This window comes from Lepisma saccharinum, chromosome 2 (genome assembly GCF_977018435.1).
Source record: "Lepisma saccharinum chromosome 2, izLepSacc3.1, whole genome shotgun sequence".
Classification (NCBI taxonomy): Eukaryota; Metazoa; Arthropoda; class Insecta; order Zygentoma; family Lepismatidae; genus Lepisma; species Lepisma saccharinum.
In genome coordinates, this window is record NC_139230.1 from 120,951,765 (window position 1) to 120,967,889 (window position 16,125).

The 16,125-nt window shown below is 38.8% G+C and overlaps 1 protein-coding gene across 1 annotated transcript in view; it reads left to right on the forward strand.

Annotated features, from left to right (window-relative positions):
* LOC145983616 (uncharacterized) overlaps positions 1-16,125 on the forward strand; it is a 113,520-nt gene that overhangs the window by 61,625 nt on the left and 35,770 nt on the right. Inside the window, exon 6 of the mRNA XM_083116679.1 lies at positions 11,153-11,262. Coding sequence (XP_082972805.1) covers positions 11,153-11,262 — 110 coding nt within the window. The remainder of the gene's footprint in view (positions 1-11,152; positions 11,263-16,125) is intronic.

The window sequence follows — 16,125 nt, forward strand, 5'->3', positions numbered from 1 at the left end:
TTGGCAAGTGTCCCCTATTTATGAATAACTTTATGAGAGTTTTCAACAGTTTGGTGTTTTCCATGAACAGCTCAGTATTGACGAATGAATGGTTCCTTATTACAGTCTGCAGATGGAATGACAGATCAATTGTTACTATGGCTTCAAATCATCTAACAGTCCATCTGATTAGAAAAGCTAAACACTACTCCAGGACAGAGAAGAAGAGAATTGAGAACCCTCAACCTCATATTATTAGCCGTTACAACTTCAGGATGAGTGACGTTGATGTGCTGGACTGAATGCTTGGCAGTTACCGTCCTCAGTTACAGAGCAAGAAGTAATGGTGAAACTTATTTGTGCATGCCCTAAAAATGGCAGTTGTAGCTTCATGGCTACTTCACAGAGAAGTTCATCAGGACATATGGTTACCAGACGTCCGGATTTTCCCGGACATGTCCTACATTTTAGCCTTATGTCCTGCGTCCGGGAGGAATTTGAAAAATATCATAAATGTCCTACATTTTGAGCGTCACATAATATTAATTAGGAAAATACGTAACAGAAAAAAGTCATGCAATTACAAGTCTATGGACTCCGCTTCCAAACTCAATAGTGAAATTTATTTTGATTCAGTCATTGCACAAAAATAACGAAGTTTGTCCTGCTATTAAACAAACGGGAAAACGGAAGCAATTAATGAACGAAGTCTTGGGACAACTTTCTGATAAAGTCACTGTTCAATGCCTGAGCAGAATTTCTTGCCTTAGGGTTTATACTGATGGAACAAGGTGTTGCCCATTCTCGTTCAATATTCAATATAATTTGATTGTAAAGCAGGGGTATACTGTAGAGAACAAAGTTATTCAGAGTGTCTGCCAGTTAAGAAAGTCATGGAAGTCAAGAAAAAGTAAAGAAATCAACAAGTAGGTCAAGAAGTCACTAAAAAGGCAATAAATTATTCTTGTGGTCAAGAATTTTTGCTATTGATTGGTTGATTTAGTTTATTTTACTTCACTTTTTCTATCCCATTGGCTAATTGCGAAGATTAGGATGAATGATGGTAATATAAGATGGATGAATGGATAGTAATAAACATATAGGGACAACCGACACAAACCCCACATAAGATTATACTGGCTGTGAGTCCAGACGCCTAAGCCTTGCTTGTCTGCCAAACACAGTTCAGGATGCATTAATACGAGATAGCAGATGTAATTCTCTTCTTAAATTCAGCTTCAGTTTTCATCTTAACTGGCCCTTTGGTAGGGATTTTCATTAAATAAATATTTATTTTCTTAATTACTAATTTCCAACTTTACCTAAGTAGGATCTAGAAAAGTCCAGAAAAAGTCAAGATTTCTGGATGTATTATTTTGGTAGACACCCTGTTATTGAACTAAAAACTACCCAAGATGAAACCTTTTTAAATTCCAGTAATTTTTCATAAACTCTGTAAAATGTTTGGTATTGGTCCCTAAAATTTCAACGAGTTTGACTGTCCACTCTAACATCAATATATAGTTTGACTAAACCTGAAATTTTGATAAAAATTGTCTCCTCCTCCTACAAGTAGTAAGAGGTGCATTGATTAGTATGATTGCAAGTTGAAATTTTGCATTTAAACATTCGCTGGGAAATATTTAAAAAAAAAAACAAAAAAACTGAAAAGTGTCATTTTTCAACTACTTCCTAACGTGTTCTAAGAAATATGTATCATTTATTGAGAATGTGTTGCATCCTACATTTTGACTTAATGTCCTACATTTTGGGACAACATGTCCTACGTTTCCCTTACAGCGATCTGGTAACCCTATCAGGACAGTAAATCACATTTGGAGTTCAGGAGGGAAATGACAACTTCCTTCCTTCATCAGAAATGAAGATAAGTATCCAGGCCAGGACCTAAGGCTCCAATAGACCATGTTAAAAATGTAAACATAAACATTGGTGAGGTCTTGCTCGGTCCACCCGGAACTTCCGGTTTAGGCCAGTCCCCGTTGTTGCCAGTGCAGACTCACCGGCATACGAAGTAAGAAATGGGAGCTTGTTTTCATTAGTTGTGCAACGATAGTCAAGAAAGGTATTTGTTAAGGTTCTACTATGAAGGAGAGGACGTCTAGAATCCGTCGGATGATCAACTGCAGAGCAGATTATTAAAATATGACGCGTCTTTGTGGCTGCCAGTTGTATAGCACTACATATGATACAAGTATCTCATATACACGCACGACAAACTCAAAACGTACGAAAGTTTAGATATATTCAATTATTTTGTAAATGGAAAAGTGAGGGAAAGATAAATCTATAAAACTAGTGATATTATTATATTATAAAGTATGCTTAAGTGAATCTTTGCCAACAAATCTGCAGAATTAATGAAATGACACATAACAAATGCTAGTAAATATATGTGCTTTCAACGTCACCTTTCCGCTTGGGGGATTTAGGGAAAACCTATTATATGGCATGCTACTTTAACTTGCACGAATTTATTTCAAACAATAATGGAGTTTTCAGACTGAAGGGACAAGCGATATCGAGATTTCGCACAGAAGCATTCGATCTAAAGCAAACCATTCACCAGTCATGCTTGCCCAAATAACAGGCCCGGGACAATGCAATGCACGGTATTGATAAAACGGCTCATTCCGAGCGAAAAGCGACACCTGCAATTTGTCGTGTGTCTCTAATTCTGAAGGCGTTGTCTATTTTTGAATGTTGGTTTCAAAGAGAAAGGTATCGCTGCAGTCTGAAAGCTTCCTTTCGAACCAAATCACCAAGAGAAAATGCACATGTTGCTTGGAATGGACTGTTGTTTTCTCAGTACCATGCATCGTGTTGCCTCGGTCTGTTGTACTCGTATGCAAGGTGAATTGTTTTCTTTATAGTAAAGGGACTGTTGCTTGTCGCTTTGATGTGTAATCTCCGTGCCACTTAAAAGTGAATCCTCAGTGATCAATGAAATTTTTCGAACCGAAGCGACAGGACAAGCTGCTCGTGTCGCTCAGATTTCCAATGGCGTGCATTGTGCCGCCTGAGACTTGATTTCCCATGAGCGGTAAATGCTTATTTATAGACTAAATGGGCCTGTGTCGCTTGTCACTTCGATATGAACCACTGCTGTCGCATGTCGCTTCGGTTTGAAACCTCACTAAGAGGCTTGCTTTTCACCACAACACAATACGCAGATATACGATCAACATGTTTGTAACAAAATGCAAGTCGTACAAATCCTTTCCGGGTACCAATCCTTTCTTTGTTCTGCTTGTATCAATAGGTTTTGTCTCTCTACGACCTTCAGAAACCTTCGAAGTGATACTTGACTCAATAACTTTGTTCCCGATCGAACTGTACAACCATATGCTACACAGCTGACACCCTATTTTGTTGTAAAATAATCTCCACTTTGCCCTTTCATATTAACGCCCATAGCACCGTAAGTGTAACCAGATGTTCGAGGGGGACCAGACGAGTGTGCATGCTCCGCAGTAGCTCCACCTTTAACACCGTCTATACCTGTGGTGCAGAGAAAATGTGATGCTCACTTCCGGGTACCAGAAACTCAAGGGAGGTGTGCAGCATGCAAGAGCAATGCCAGACTGGCATGCAGACAGTTTAAAAGAAGATTGCATAAACACTGCTTTCCCAGGTTCCACAGTCTTGAATAAGGAGGTATTTTATGACTTGGTGATTTTCCTCATGATGGTGCAGATGCATCCTTACTTTTCTCTCACATTATTTTAATTTTAGTAATGACAGAACCCATAAGAATCAATAGACACAAGCACTGATATAATACTAATGCAACACAACTGATTTTGAAAAGTTATTCTTTTGTGTTTATTTGAAATTATTAAAATGTTTCATTTTCTTTACATCTTTTGTGTAAATAATGAAATATAAAGATTTAACAATTGTATGGTGTAATATGTAGTGTTAGTTAAAGATAACTTTTAGAAGATGCATTATTTTGAATTTCAGAGTTAATATACTGAATGACGCCGATGTTCCTGTTTCGGAACATAATAAAAAACATATATTAAATATATTTTTTGTTAAAATATGCATAGCCTAAATATATCCTTCAGAAGCCTAAATATAGATAAAATAAATTCAAAATTAAATTGGTTTATAATTTGGCATTTAAAAGGTTAACTATGCTTTTCATTGATGGTCATGAATTGACAGGCAGTTATAACCAGATGCTGTATTTTTCAAGTCACGTGACTTTGCTAAAAACTACAAACTAACTTTTCTACAACAAAAACAACATGATCAAAATGCACAAGTCTTTTGATATTTTGAAGGTGATTATACGATTCTTGTCAATATTTTATCTTTTCAAGAAAGTATAATCCTTTCAGACTAGAAAGCAATAACGTCATTGTTTCACAAACACACAAAGCGTTAACCCTAGAACACTATTGTATGTAAAATTTATGTGTGATTTGTACTTAATTCCCTTTCCTACCTCTCACCTACTCACCCCTCCACCTAGCAGTGCCTCGAGCAGTCTGTCAGTAGTAAGTCAGCACTCTGGTAAGGAGGGTGGAAGCGCTAATCGTCGATTTTGTTTGTTATGTTCTACACTGTACATCAGTTTTACATATCTCTAGTAAAACAAGAAAAATCTTCCACTTAATTTTGACGTGCCTCTAGTAATAAAATCGTGTGTGTCCACATAAAAATTGCATGCCACTAGTAATACACATACCTAAAATGTGTAAGAGATTGCTGACATCTGATAACATTTACGAACTGTTGTGAAGAAGATCAGCTGGAGAAAGAGAGTGAAGAAGATATTTTAGAAGTTGAGGAACTTCAGTGGTTATGATAGCGACAATGACCCAGACCTTATGAAACTGACTTAGTGCAAGAAATGTGTGAAGAGATGCAAGAAGCAGAGATTTGTGAAGATACATCAAAGTCACGGGGTAGAGGACAGAAGAGGAGGCAGGCCTCAGAAGATTCTATGCATAGAAAGTCTGTCAAAACAAAGGAAAATACCTCTACAAATTGTCACACCTGGTGAAGAGACAACTCTGACAGGTCCTCTGGGCATACCTGATGCTGATATTCAAAGAGGCAAAGAAAAGTTTACTCTAAAGCCTGAATCACACGGAACTAGATTACCAGTAGGAATGCACTAATTGGCGCTGGACTGGCTACCTATTTGCTAGTTTTCGCCTCACATGATACATGTTACTGTACATGTCAATAGACTTTTGTTCCCGTAAGACATTGCACAGAGCAGACAATCTGTAATGATGGACAAGCAATTTGAAGAATGTTGTAAGAGAATTACTGCTTTGTGCTTTTATAAAAAAATAAAAAAGAGAAGTATGGACTAGAAATTGGCTCGATTAAAATCAATCAATGCATACCAATGAAGCTTTTAAATTAACTTGGGTATGCATATTCATGCATGATATTAGCAGGATTCATTCACAAAGAAAAATAAGTCAATCATTTAATACACTTGTAATAATAAGGATTTTCATTTTCAGCAAATCATGTTTGTCACGTACTCATCTCATTGCTTTGGATAAATTACTAAATATTAATGAACTGAACATGAATGCACTGTACATCATCTCTTTACTTTTTTTCTTTATCAAGAAACTAACAAAAACAGGCAACACTCAGAACTCACAGACAAAAACCTCTCCTTTACAAACTCACAGATTATCTTTACATGGCCAAACTTTGCTCTGATTGGCTGTTCCACAGAATCCAGTCGAGGAAAGCCAGTAGCAATTAGAACATTGCTTATTCCTCAAAACCAGTCAAGCAGCCAGCCAGGCAGCCATCACTTCTGGCCAGGTGTCCAGTTTAGCGCCAACTAACTGGATAGTTCTGTGTGATTTGGCCTTAACAGTAACTCAAGTGAGCGCAAGACTGCAGCAAGAAATCTTGTACAAGTTAGACCTGTACCAACCCCTGCCTCATGAAACTCTAAACAACCTGAGGAATCTTTCAAACTATTTTTTAGTGCTGATCTTGTACATACTAATGAGGAAATTAGATGTAAAATATGTGAAATCAAATGATGCTTTGCAAGATTTGCGTTACAAGGAACAAAATGCATTTCTACGGCTCCACATTTTAGACACAATGTTCTCCAACTTTTGATACATTTTTAAAAAAAGTTCAGAGACATGCACTATTTTCATGTATGGTGTTTCAATACTACATTCTTTCCTTATTTACAGTGTTGTGATTATTTGTTATTGTTTGTTTTTCATTATTTGAACTTTTCACCTTCATTCTTTCTGTATGTACAAGTTTGTCAATCAAGACATTCTTTATTACAATATTCTACATTTAATAAAACCATGTTTATGCATTTCAAAATTAAGAACAAGACCCCAATATAAGGAAAAGAAACAAAATAATGTTAAAAAAGTAACGTCATTTAGTTTTTATGATGTAGAGGTTGTGTAGAAAATCATTTGCTGAATGTACATAACATTTACATAGCGCTAGTTATACTGTAATATGGGAACATGCTAGTGTTCTAGGGTTAAGCTGCTATTTTCCATATGGAATGAGAGTCTGCCATATTGCATAAATTTTCGTACCACATATATTTTGAAGTCTCTCGAAAATATTGTTACCATGATAGCTATCATTAAACGATCACTAATTAACAATGATGTCTCATGCATGTTCGGAGTTTATGTCAACACTGCAAAATTAAAGCAAAGTAAAATTTCCTTACCTCCTTGCTTCATTGTAGGGTTGGATTACCTGTGTCATTCCTTCCCTTCCTTTCTCTCTTCCGGGATCCATGTCAAGTCCTCCCTGACTGGATACTAAATGTCCACATAATCCTTGATTATTCCTGTACACGAACATCCAATTTTCGTTCAGCAACTCGTTCCCCAAACACCACAGTGTGATCAACCACTTTCTTGGTGACACGCAGTCAACTTTTTCCAATGGCATCCATCTTAGCAAGAGTCCTTCACATGTGTTTGGCCCTCTGCACATTAGTTCCTCAATCTTATACACTTATACATTGCTAGATACAAAACTGCCACACATTTCTACACCTCTGTGTGTCTAAGGATGTTTTAATATTCCTTTTCTAACTTAAACATCAGTTACCAACTCAATATTTCAAGTTTCAAGCAGAAAAATAATGTCTGCAGGTGATGATTAGAACAAAAATGAAACAAGACAATCAAAAATGAAACAAGTAACAAAATGCTGCTTCTTTACATTACTGGCAAGACCCCTCTAATGGCAGACTTGCGAATCTCAGAGGTAAGCATTCGGTTATGGACGGCATATTTCTGCCACCTTATATGAATTCAGCTTACTACTTCATGTTTTGATATATAACACATATTATATGATGCATATATATTTGCTTTCATAAATTATTATTTCAAACTCGAAAGACCCTTGAAATCTTACACAATTAAAAAATCATCATAATATGTATGTTTGTACATCTAGTTTTGCTTCGATGGCTACAACATTCATTTTCTTAAGTGTAAAAATTAAATAGATGGTTGACGTTCTGATATCTAATGCAGGACACACTTCAGATATTTCATCTCCATTCTTGATGCAATCAATATCTTTGAAAGTGGCATCATGGAATATCAGCATTGCTACACGTCCGGAAAACCTGGAAAGCAGTGAAATCTCAAGGAATTTGGATTGCCAGGGAAAAATCAGGGAATTTTTCAGATCATCTGGAATTTACATATATTTTGGAGTCTGCAAGAGAGAAAGTTGCAAAATGAACAAGCAGTTCACTTCCACTTCTGGATTCAGTTCTTATGATTCCACTCCCAAAAATGATTCAGTTTAGGAACTTGTTTCTTTCATTGTTATGATTCATATATATTTGATTTCAAATATAGGTCTTATGCAAAATTATGATTCCTTCGAATTTCTGAAATAAATTTTCACTTTTATAATACTATATATTAGGAAAAATATCAAGGTAAAACTTGCAGTCCAAATATCTGATTGATAACTAAAGTGCATTGACAATATGATCATAATTGTTGGAAAGGTTGGTGAAGATGAGGTTATTGTCTATTATTTTAAAGATCTTAGTCTTGTTGGCATTTCCTATAGAATTCCTATATGTATCAAAAATTTCTTCAGATACTGTGTACTTATAAATGTAAGCAAGAAAACAGCATTTTCTACAATACTATAGATCTGCCAGAAAATGAAAAATTGTGTATGGTTTATGAACTTTTTCTGTTGTTTTTATATCGTGGAGATCTGTTATGGTGAAATAATGTCCCTCTGTTACCTTAGCCTGAAGGTCAGATGCACGTGATCGTAGCACCCATACATTTGATGCCAATTGTAATTTTACATTTTACTCTTTGAATTTCCACGTGTTCTTGTGTGTGTAGAATGAAATTTGCTTTAAAAAGTTGTGAAAGTGAATATTCATATTATTTAACGGATTATATATTTAATCGAAAAATTCAAATTTTAAGAGCAAAAATCATGATGATAAACATGTCTGAAAAAATTTCATCTTTGCACTGGAAAACCTGGAAATGTCAGGAAATTTCATAATAAAAAAATCGTAGTAACCCTGAATATGGACAATTTTCATTTGAAATTAAAATGTGAATTTCTTTGTGGGGTGCACATGATAAATGTGTCCATTATTTCATTATGTTGTGCAATTTAAAAATTTAGCTGATTAGTGCTAGGTCTTATTCTGAATTTTTATTAAATAAAACCCCTATTCCATGAAAGTACCTTGCATTATGGAGGTTAATCACACACTTTGATAGACAGTCATAGATTGAAATAATTGTAATGGACATTCAAGATCTAGCTTCTGTGTACTCAGATGAGCCTATACCCCTCCATGTGTGTACAATATAACCAACAGTGTGGCCAACCTGATATGCTGTTGACTTGTTTCTGCACTGTTGAGTTGCACTCTGTGAGAAACCTTTGCTGATTGAACCATGGCTTCTGCAGCAGAATCTATTTGTTACACATGCAAGCAGCAGTTAACTCACAAATCCTACCAACACAATAGAGTAGGAACAGGCCCGTAGCCAGGATTTTATTTCAGGGGAGGGCTCAACACTTATCAGCAGCTGCCATCTAAAGGCGAAAAAGGCCTCCCCGGTGGTGCAGTGGTAGCATCATCGCCTTGTAATCAAAGGGTCCCAGGTTTGATACCTGGTGGAGGCACATATAGTGGTTCGGATTCCACTTCAAACTGTAGGTCCAGTTCTGATTAGCCTTACTGTGCATAAAGTGAACTCAAAACATCAAATCAATCAATCAACTAAAGGTGAAAAAGTTGGGAGGGTAGAAGCCATGATGATGAATTTCTCAGTATATTACATCTTATTAGGCAAGATGTTTAATCCTGCTAAGGAAGTAAAATTAATTACAACTACACACTATTTAAAATATATATTTGTAGGATTTTGGGGAGGGCTTTCAGTTTCCTAGCTACCCCCTGGCTACATGCATGAGTAGGTAAGCTTATTTGATTTGCCTATGAAGTGTTATTCCTTATAAATCCTTCTCACTTGTCCTGGTGGAGCTGTAGCTAGAGAATAAAAAAGCTGCTAATTCTTTGTGAATACTATTTCAAAATGTTAAAAATTATATGCTCAGTTATTTAACTTGCAAATGCTTTTTTATGATCCTTTGGGAGGAAGGGTTCAAAAACTTCGAACAAACCAGCTAAGGCTTACCTCACCCTCCTTTCTTTCTCTGAGACTCCCCCTCCTTATAAAACTGCCCATGTAATAAGCTGACTTATTCTCTGCAACTTTTAACTAAGATCCATTGGAACCACAATGTGGATTTTTGCAATATTTCCTTTCTACTTGTATTACCAATGCCTATTTAATAATATTTCAATTTGCTTATTTTTTACTATCTGTTGAAATATCAAATATGTCCAACATTACAAGGATAAAGTTAATTTATTCCATCTGTAAATGTACAAGGCTCATTCAATATACAACTGGAAATATGTTGTAACAAGCATTTATTACAAACACCAAAAGAACTACAGTACTATGTTTCAACATAGTCCCCCCTAGTTCAATGCACCTACGCCAGTGCTTGATAAAGGCACTGTTTACATTATGACCTCTGGGCATGTAATGTTCAAGAACTGGCCCCTTGTGCCCCTAAAATAAACTTAACGTTATCTTTCTGGTACTCTGTTGAGCATGCACTTTCTTTTGTCTGGGAGACGAAGGATGTCGCCATTCCATTGTTGTCCTCTTACATTCTGGTTCATAGAAATGAACCCAACTTTCATCTCCAGTGACAATGTGATGATGAAGTGCCTCACCATCAGCTTCGTAATGGTGCAAAAGCACCCTGCACACTTCAACACGTCCCTCCTTCATTTGCAGTGTCAAATGTTTCGGAACCCACCTCCCACACACTCCTGAATCTCAGTGTGTCATCACTGATAGGGTGGGCTGATTGTACACTTATTTCCATGCGGGAAGTAATTTCACTGACAGTAATACTCCGGTTCTCCCGTATCAAGTCCTCCACTTGAGCAATGTTGCTTTCCGTGACTGATGTGACAGAGCGACCTAGATGTGGAGATCATCAACACTGCCTATGCCCTGTTCAAACTTTTCAGCCCACTTGTACACTTTTGATCGACTCATACAGTTGTCACTGTACTGAACTGTCCTGCGGCAAAGAATTTCTATCAGTTGGCTTCACTAAAAAAATTATCTCGCAGCACTTTGCTGCTCCAGCTTGAAACACTCCTGTAAGGGTGCCGTAGTCTTGTGCAAATGTTTCCCAGCATCCCTTATGTGAGGTAGGCATGCCAGCCTCAGCTATGAATAGCTTACAGATGCCTTCACAAAATAACAAACATATAACAATCACGGTCGTATTTTAGATTTTTTATACTACTTTTTCCGTTATTCATTGAATGCACCTTGTATATAAATGTTCAGTTCTTTTAAAATGTATACATGTGTGTGTGAGTTGTGAACTATGTTGCACTCAGCTTTAACAGAATGAAGTAAGCGGTTACATAAAAAGTAGTTTAGATCTGATTCTTTAAAGTGAACACCCACAATTTTATTTCAGTTTCATAACTATTAATTTGAATATAGTAAGATCTTAGAAGAACAGCTTAATTGAATATTTGCTGTTTTTTTTCTTTTACCATCAGAATCCAGGAAGCCAGCATCAGCAACTGTGCAGCAAATATCCCCTTTCGAGATGAGCAAGTCATTGGAATCCAAAACTTCAGAAGGACATGTCTCCAGTGAAAATGATCAAGTAAACACTCTTGTAAATTTGAGTATTTAAGGCATTATTTTTTTTCTCTCTCTCTCTGATGAAGATGCCAAGTTATACATTTAGCATAATTGGGAAAAGAGAGATACGGTAGTATATAAATACAGAGAAACTAGTACTTACTTTTATACGCAAAGCTGTTTTTTTCTTTTTCGATTAATTTCAGTAGCCACTGCCACCATCCTTGTTGGAACTTGCTGTGCTGTTGCTTGGCATGCGTCTTTTGCTTGTAGTTCTCTGGCTGCCGCTAGGTGTGTTGTTGTTAACTGTGCATCTCGGTCTGTGTTGTCTGCTATTTCCGGTCAATAACTGTTGTAGTAGGGGAATCCAAGTGTGGTGCGCTTGCCCGCTATCAATGTTTAGCTCGTGCGGGAAGTGCATTATGGCATGCGTTTCCTTGATTTTGGTGTCTACGAGTGTGTGGGCAGTGTGTTTGACTTGAACCTTTTGAATTTTATGGCTATTGTATTTTATATATTTAGTAAGACCAGTAGTGGGTTGGGCTTTTTTTCGCATCTGCTAAGTGCTGTTGGATTCTTTCATTGACAGATCTGATGGACCTGCCGATGTAATGTGCTTTGCATTCACACTTGGCATCGTATACACCTGGGTTATCAAGGGGGAGGGGGGGAGAGAAAGTACTGTTTGTGTTTGTTCAGTTTATCAGCTATTTTGGAATTGTGTTTGTGTGCTACTTTGATGCCATATGGGAGAAGGGCTTTGGATATGTGGTTGGAAGTGGTGGGATGGTAGGGAAGGCAAACCATTTATATTTGCCGCTGGAGGTTGATTGTGGTTGGCTAGTGTGTCTGACCTGTGTGTCTGACCTGTATTTCCACTTTATTGCACCAAGTGGAAAGTTGTGCTTCAGTGTAGCCATGTTTCCATGTTTCAGGGCTATTTCAGTGATGGTGGCTATCTTCTCTCGTAGATCCTCTTCTCTGTAACAGTAGGAGAAGGCTCTTTGATAAAAGTTCAGCCACACATTGGCTTTTTGCTTGGAGGGATGGCTAGAGACGGCATGTATGTACTGGTTGCCTGCATCCAGTTTTCTGTAGACCTTGATTGTGAATTTGTTAAGTGCACGGCTGATTGTGATGTCCAGGAAGTTCATTTTACCATGTTTTTCTTGTTCTATGGTGAAGTTGAGCCTGGGGTGGATGCTATTTAGGTTGTTCACTAGAAGGTTGAGTTCTTCTGTCTTTTTGTATACGACTATTGTGTCCTCTGCGTACCTTCCATATCAGATGTATTGTAGTTCTGGAGTGTGGAGTATCTCTTTTTCAACCAGGTGCATAACGATGTTGGCTAAAGTAGCTGATAGTGGATTGCCCATTGCAAGTCCCTCGGATTGATTGTAGAATTTATCACCAAACTGAAAGTAATTGTGTTTTGGACAAACTTCCAATAGCCTGGTTATCTCTTGTGCCTCTCGAGCAGGGATTCTGTATGTTGTCAGCCATCTTTCAACTGAACACAGCGCTAGGTATATGGGGATTGAACTGTACATATCTACTATGTCAATGCTGGCTAATTTTGCGCTGTCAGCTTGCACTATTGAAGTCACCAGATTTTTAGCTTCGGCACTGTTGCGGAACACATATGTTAGTTTGTGGTTGAATTGGGATATTTTGTTTTTTTAGCCAGTTTGTTAGGTGGACCGTGAGGTAATTGAAGCCAGCTATTATAAGGTGCATGGGGATTCCAGGTATATGAGTTTTGGTAATGCCATAGGCAATGGCAGTGAAGGGTGGGGGTTGAAAAGGAATTTGTGGTCTTGTTCACTGAGCATGACACTAGATTTCACTGCATTTTTCACAATTCTATTGTACCTGTCTGTGGGGTCCTTTTTGATGACACTATGAGTCACTGTTTAGTTTGTCTATTACTTTCGTAGAGTAATCGCCCTTGTGCATGATTACAAATTGGTTTCAAAAGGTTCAAGTCAGACACACTGCCCACACGCTCGTAGACACCAAAATCGAGGAAACACACGCCATATTGCACTTCCCGCACGAGCTAAACATCGATAGCGGGCAAGCGCACCACACTTGGATTCCCCTACTACAACAGTTATTGCCCGGAAATAGCAGACAACACAGACCGAGATGCACAGTTAACAACAGTGCACGTAGCGGCAGCCAGAGAACTACAAACAAAAGACGCACGCCAAGCAACAGTACAGCAAGTTTCAATGAGGATGGTGGCAGTGGCCACAGAAATTAATCAAAAAAGAAAAAACAGCTTCGCGTATAAAATTGAGTACTAGTTTCTCCGTATTTATATACTATCGCATCTCTCTTTTCCCGATTATGCTAAATGTATAACTTAGCGTTACATAAATCTTGACACAAAAAGCCAATAACACTTTTCTTGAGCTTCATTGTTTCAATACAAAGCAAGGAAATGAGAGTTTCGAGATCGCGTTAGTCATTTCCACAAATTTTATATTAGAACATGTCATGCGAAAATTTACATTAGCAAGGCAAAATGAATGTGGTGAAAGTAAGATAAAAATTTATTGTTGAATAATGAAAAGATATTCTGTGTGCCATCCAACTGCACTTACAGTGTGGTCCACAAACACAAGCAGGAAGAGGGTATTTCAGTGTCAGTTGTAACTAGGGATGGCCAGATCCGGATCCTGGCAGATCCAAAATCCGGATCTGGTTGGTTCCAGATCCTTAGGATCCGGATCCTAAAATGTTTTGGATCCGGATCCGTGGATCTGGAATTTTCGGATCCGGATCCAATGCCATCCCACATGAGCGCTTCTTTGGAAAGTAAGAATGTGTTTATAACATTATAACATATTGTTACCTGCTAATATACATATATATATATGTATATTATATATATATAATACACACACACACATATATATATATGACCGAGTGGTTAGCACATCACGCTGCGACGCTAGGGGTCCCGGGTTCGAATCCCTCTCGTGCATGGTTGTTTGTAAATGTCCATTTCATCCTCATCCCATGGAAAGCAATGGCAAACCACCATGGGTTCACCTTGCCCAGCGACCTTCCAGTCAAAATACCTGCCTTCAGGCAGACAACTCATCATATATATATATATATATATATATATATATATACTAATAATGAAGGAGACAGTAAAGACTTACCACACGAATAGAAATAATTCAATATTTCGCGATCTGAGTCGCATTTTCAAGAAGGTAGATAAAAGATCGACGACACTTTGAGTAGAGGCACAGAATACTGACCGTAGCGTCTCTACGGTCAGTGTTGCCAGAAACAGTTGAAAGGGAACACGAAATACTTTAGCCAGTGTTTACTGTAAGGTGGGTGGGTAGTTTCGGGGAGAAGAGGAAAGAGTTACTGGTTGGCTAGGTTGAGTCCGGGGGGTATAGTGGCGTGCATGCCTGCTATATAGGCCCTTTCCCATCGCCTGCGGAAAGATGTGTCAGAGCGGGGGGGTAAAAGGTGGATGATGGCAACACGGAAGCAGTTATTGAAGGTGGTGTTATGGCTGTTGGTGTGGATGGCAACTGTGAAATTGGAGTTTTGGGTGGAGGAATGGTGATTATTTATCCTTAGATTCAAGGGGGTGGAGGTTTCGCCTAGGTAGAAGTTGCCGCAGATTTGACAGATTGGTTGGTTGGTTGATTTGGTGATTTAAGTCCACTTTATGCACAGTAAGGCTAATCGGGACTGGACCTACAGTTTAAAGTGGGATCCGAACCACTATGTGCCTCCACCGGGTATCGAACCTGGGACCCCTTGCTTACATGGCAACGACGCTACCACTGTGCCATTGGGGAGGCTAGATTTGACAGATGAGGGTGTAAATTAGGTTGGATGAGTGGCAGGTGCCCTTAGGGTGAAGGGTGAACTCACCTGCCACTGTAGGGATCAGGAGGGTGGGGGAGGTGATGAGTATGGGGCAGGTCTTGCATCTGGGTTTGTTGCACCTGTGGGCTTTGGAGTTTGGGGGGGCGACGGAAGACGACCCTAGGTTTTTCCCGAAAGATGTCTCTGGTCTCGGGATCACTGTGCAGGATAGGGAGGAGGGAGTGGAGGGTATGTCTGATTTTCATAATGTGAGGGTGGTATTGGGTGATCTGAGTTGGAGGGTTGGTTTTGGGTTGTTTGGTGCAGTTGTGGGAGTTAGCTCTAGTGATTTGTTTGTTGATGAGGGTGGAGGGGTAGCCACGGTTGGTTAGGGCTTGGTGCAGGCGTAGGTTGTAGTTTTGGCTGGATGAGGGGGATGAGTTGAGGCGCTGACCTCTGAGGGCAAGGGAAAATGGGATGGCTTTTTTTGGTGTGGTAGGGGTGTGAGCTGGAGTAGTGGAGATACTGGAGGTGGTTGGTTGGTTTGATATGTATGGATGTTTTCCAGTGGTCTCCCGCAAATGTGGATGTCCACATCGAGGAAGGTCACTTGGTCTTTGGAGTGGAACCAGGTGAATTTGAGGGTGGTGAACTCATTTAGTCGGTTTAGGAATGTTGTGAGGGAGGGTTCGCCATGCGTCCAGAGGAGAAAAATGTCATCAATGAATCTTAGCCAGAGGAGTGGTTTCAGTTGCTGGGAGTCAAGGAATTCCTGTTCCAGCCTGCCCATGAACAGGTTGGCATAAGAGGGGGCCATGCGGGTACCCATAGCTGTGCCACGTATCTGCAGGTAATGTTGGTCACCGAAGCAGAAGTTGTTGCAGGTAAGTACAAGGTTGGCTAGTTGTATCAGGAAGTGAGTGCTGGGATTGTGGGGTTAGTTAGTATACCGAAAATTAACGAAATTGGAGACTTTCTCTATATTGTAAATTCTTACCCTATGGGTACCCGCATGGCCCCCTCTTATGCCAACCTGTTC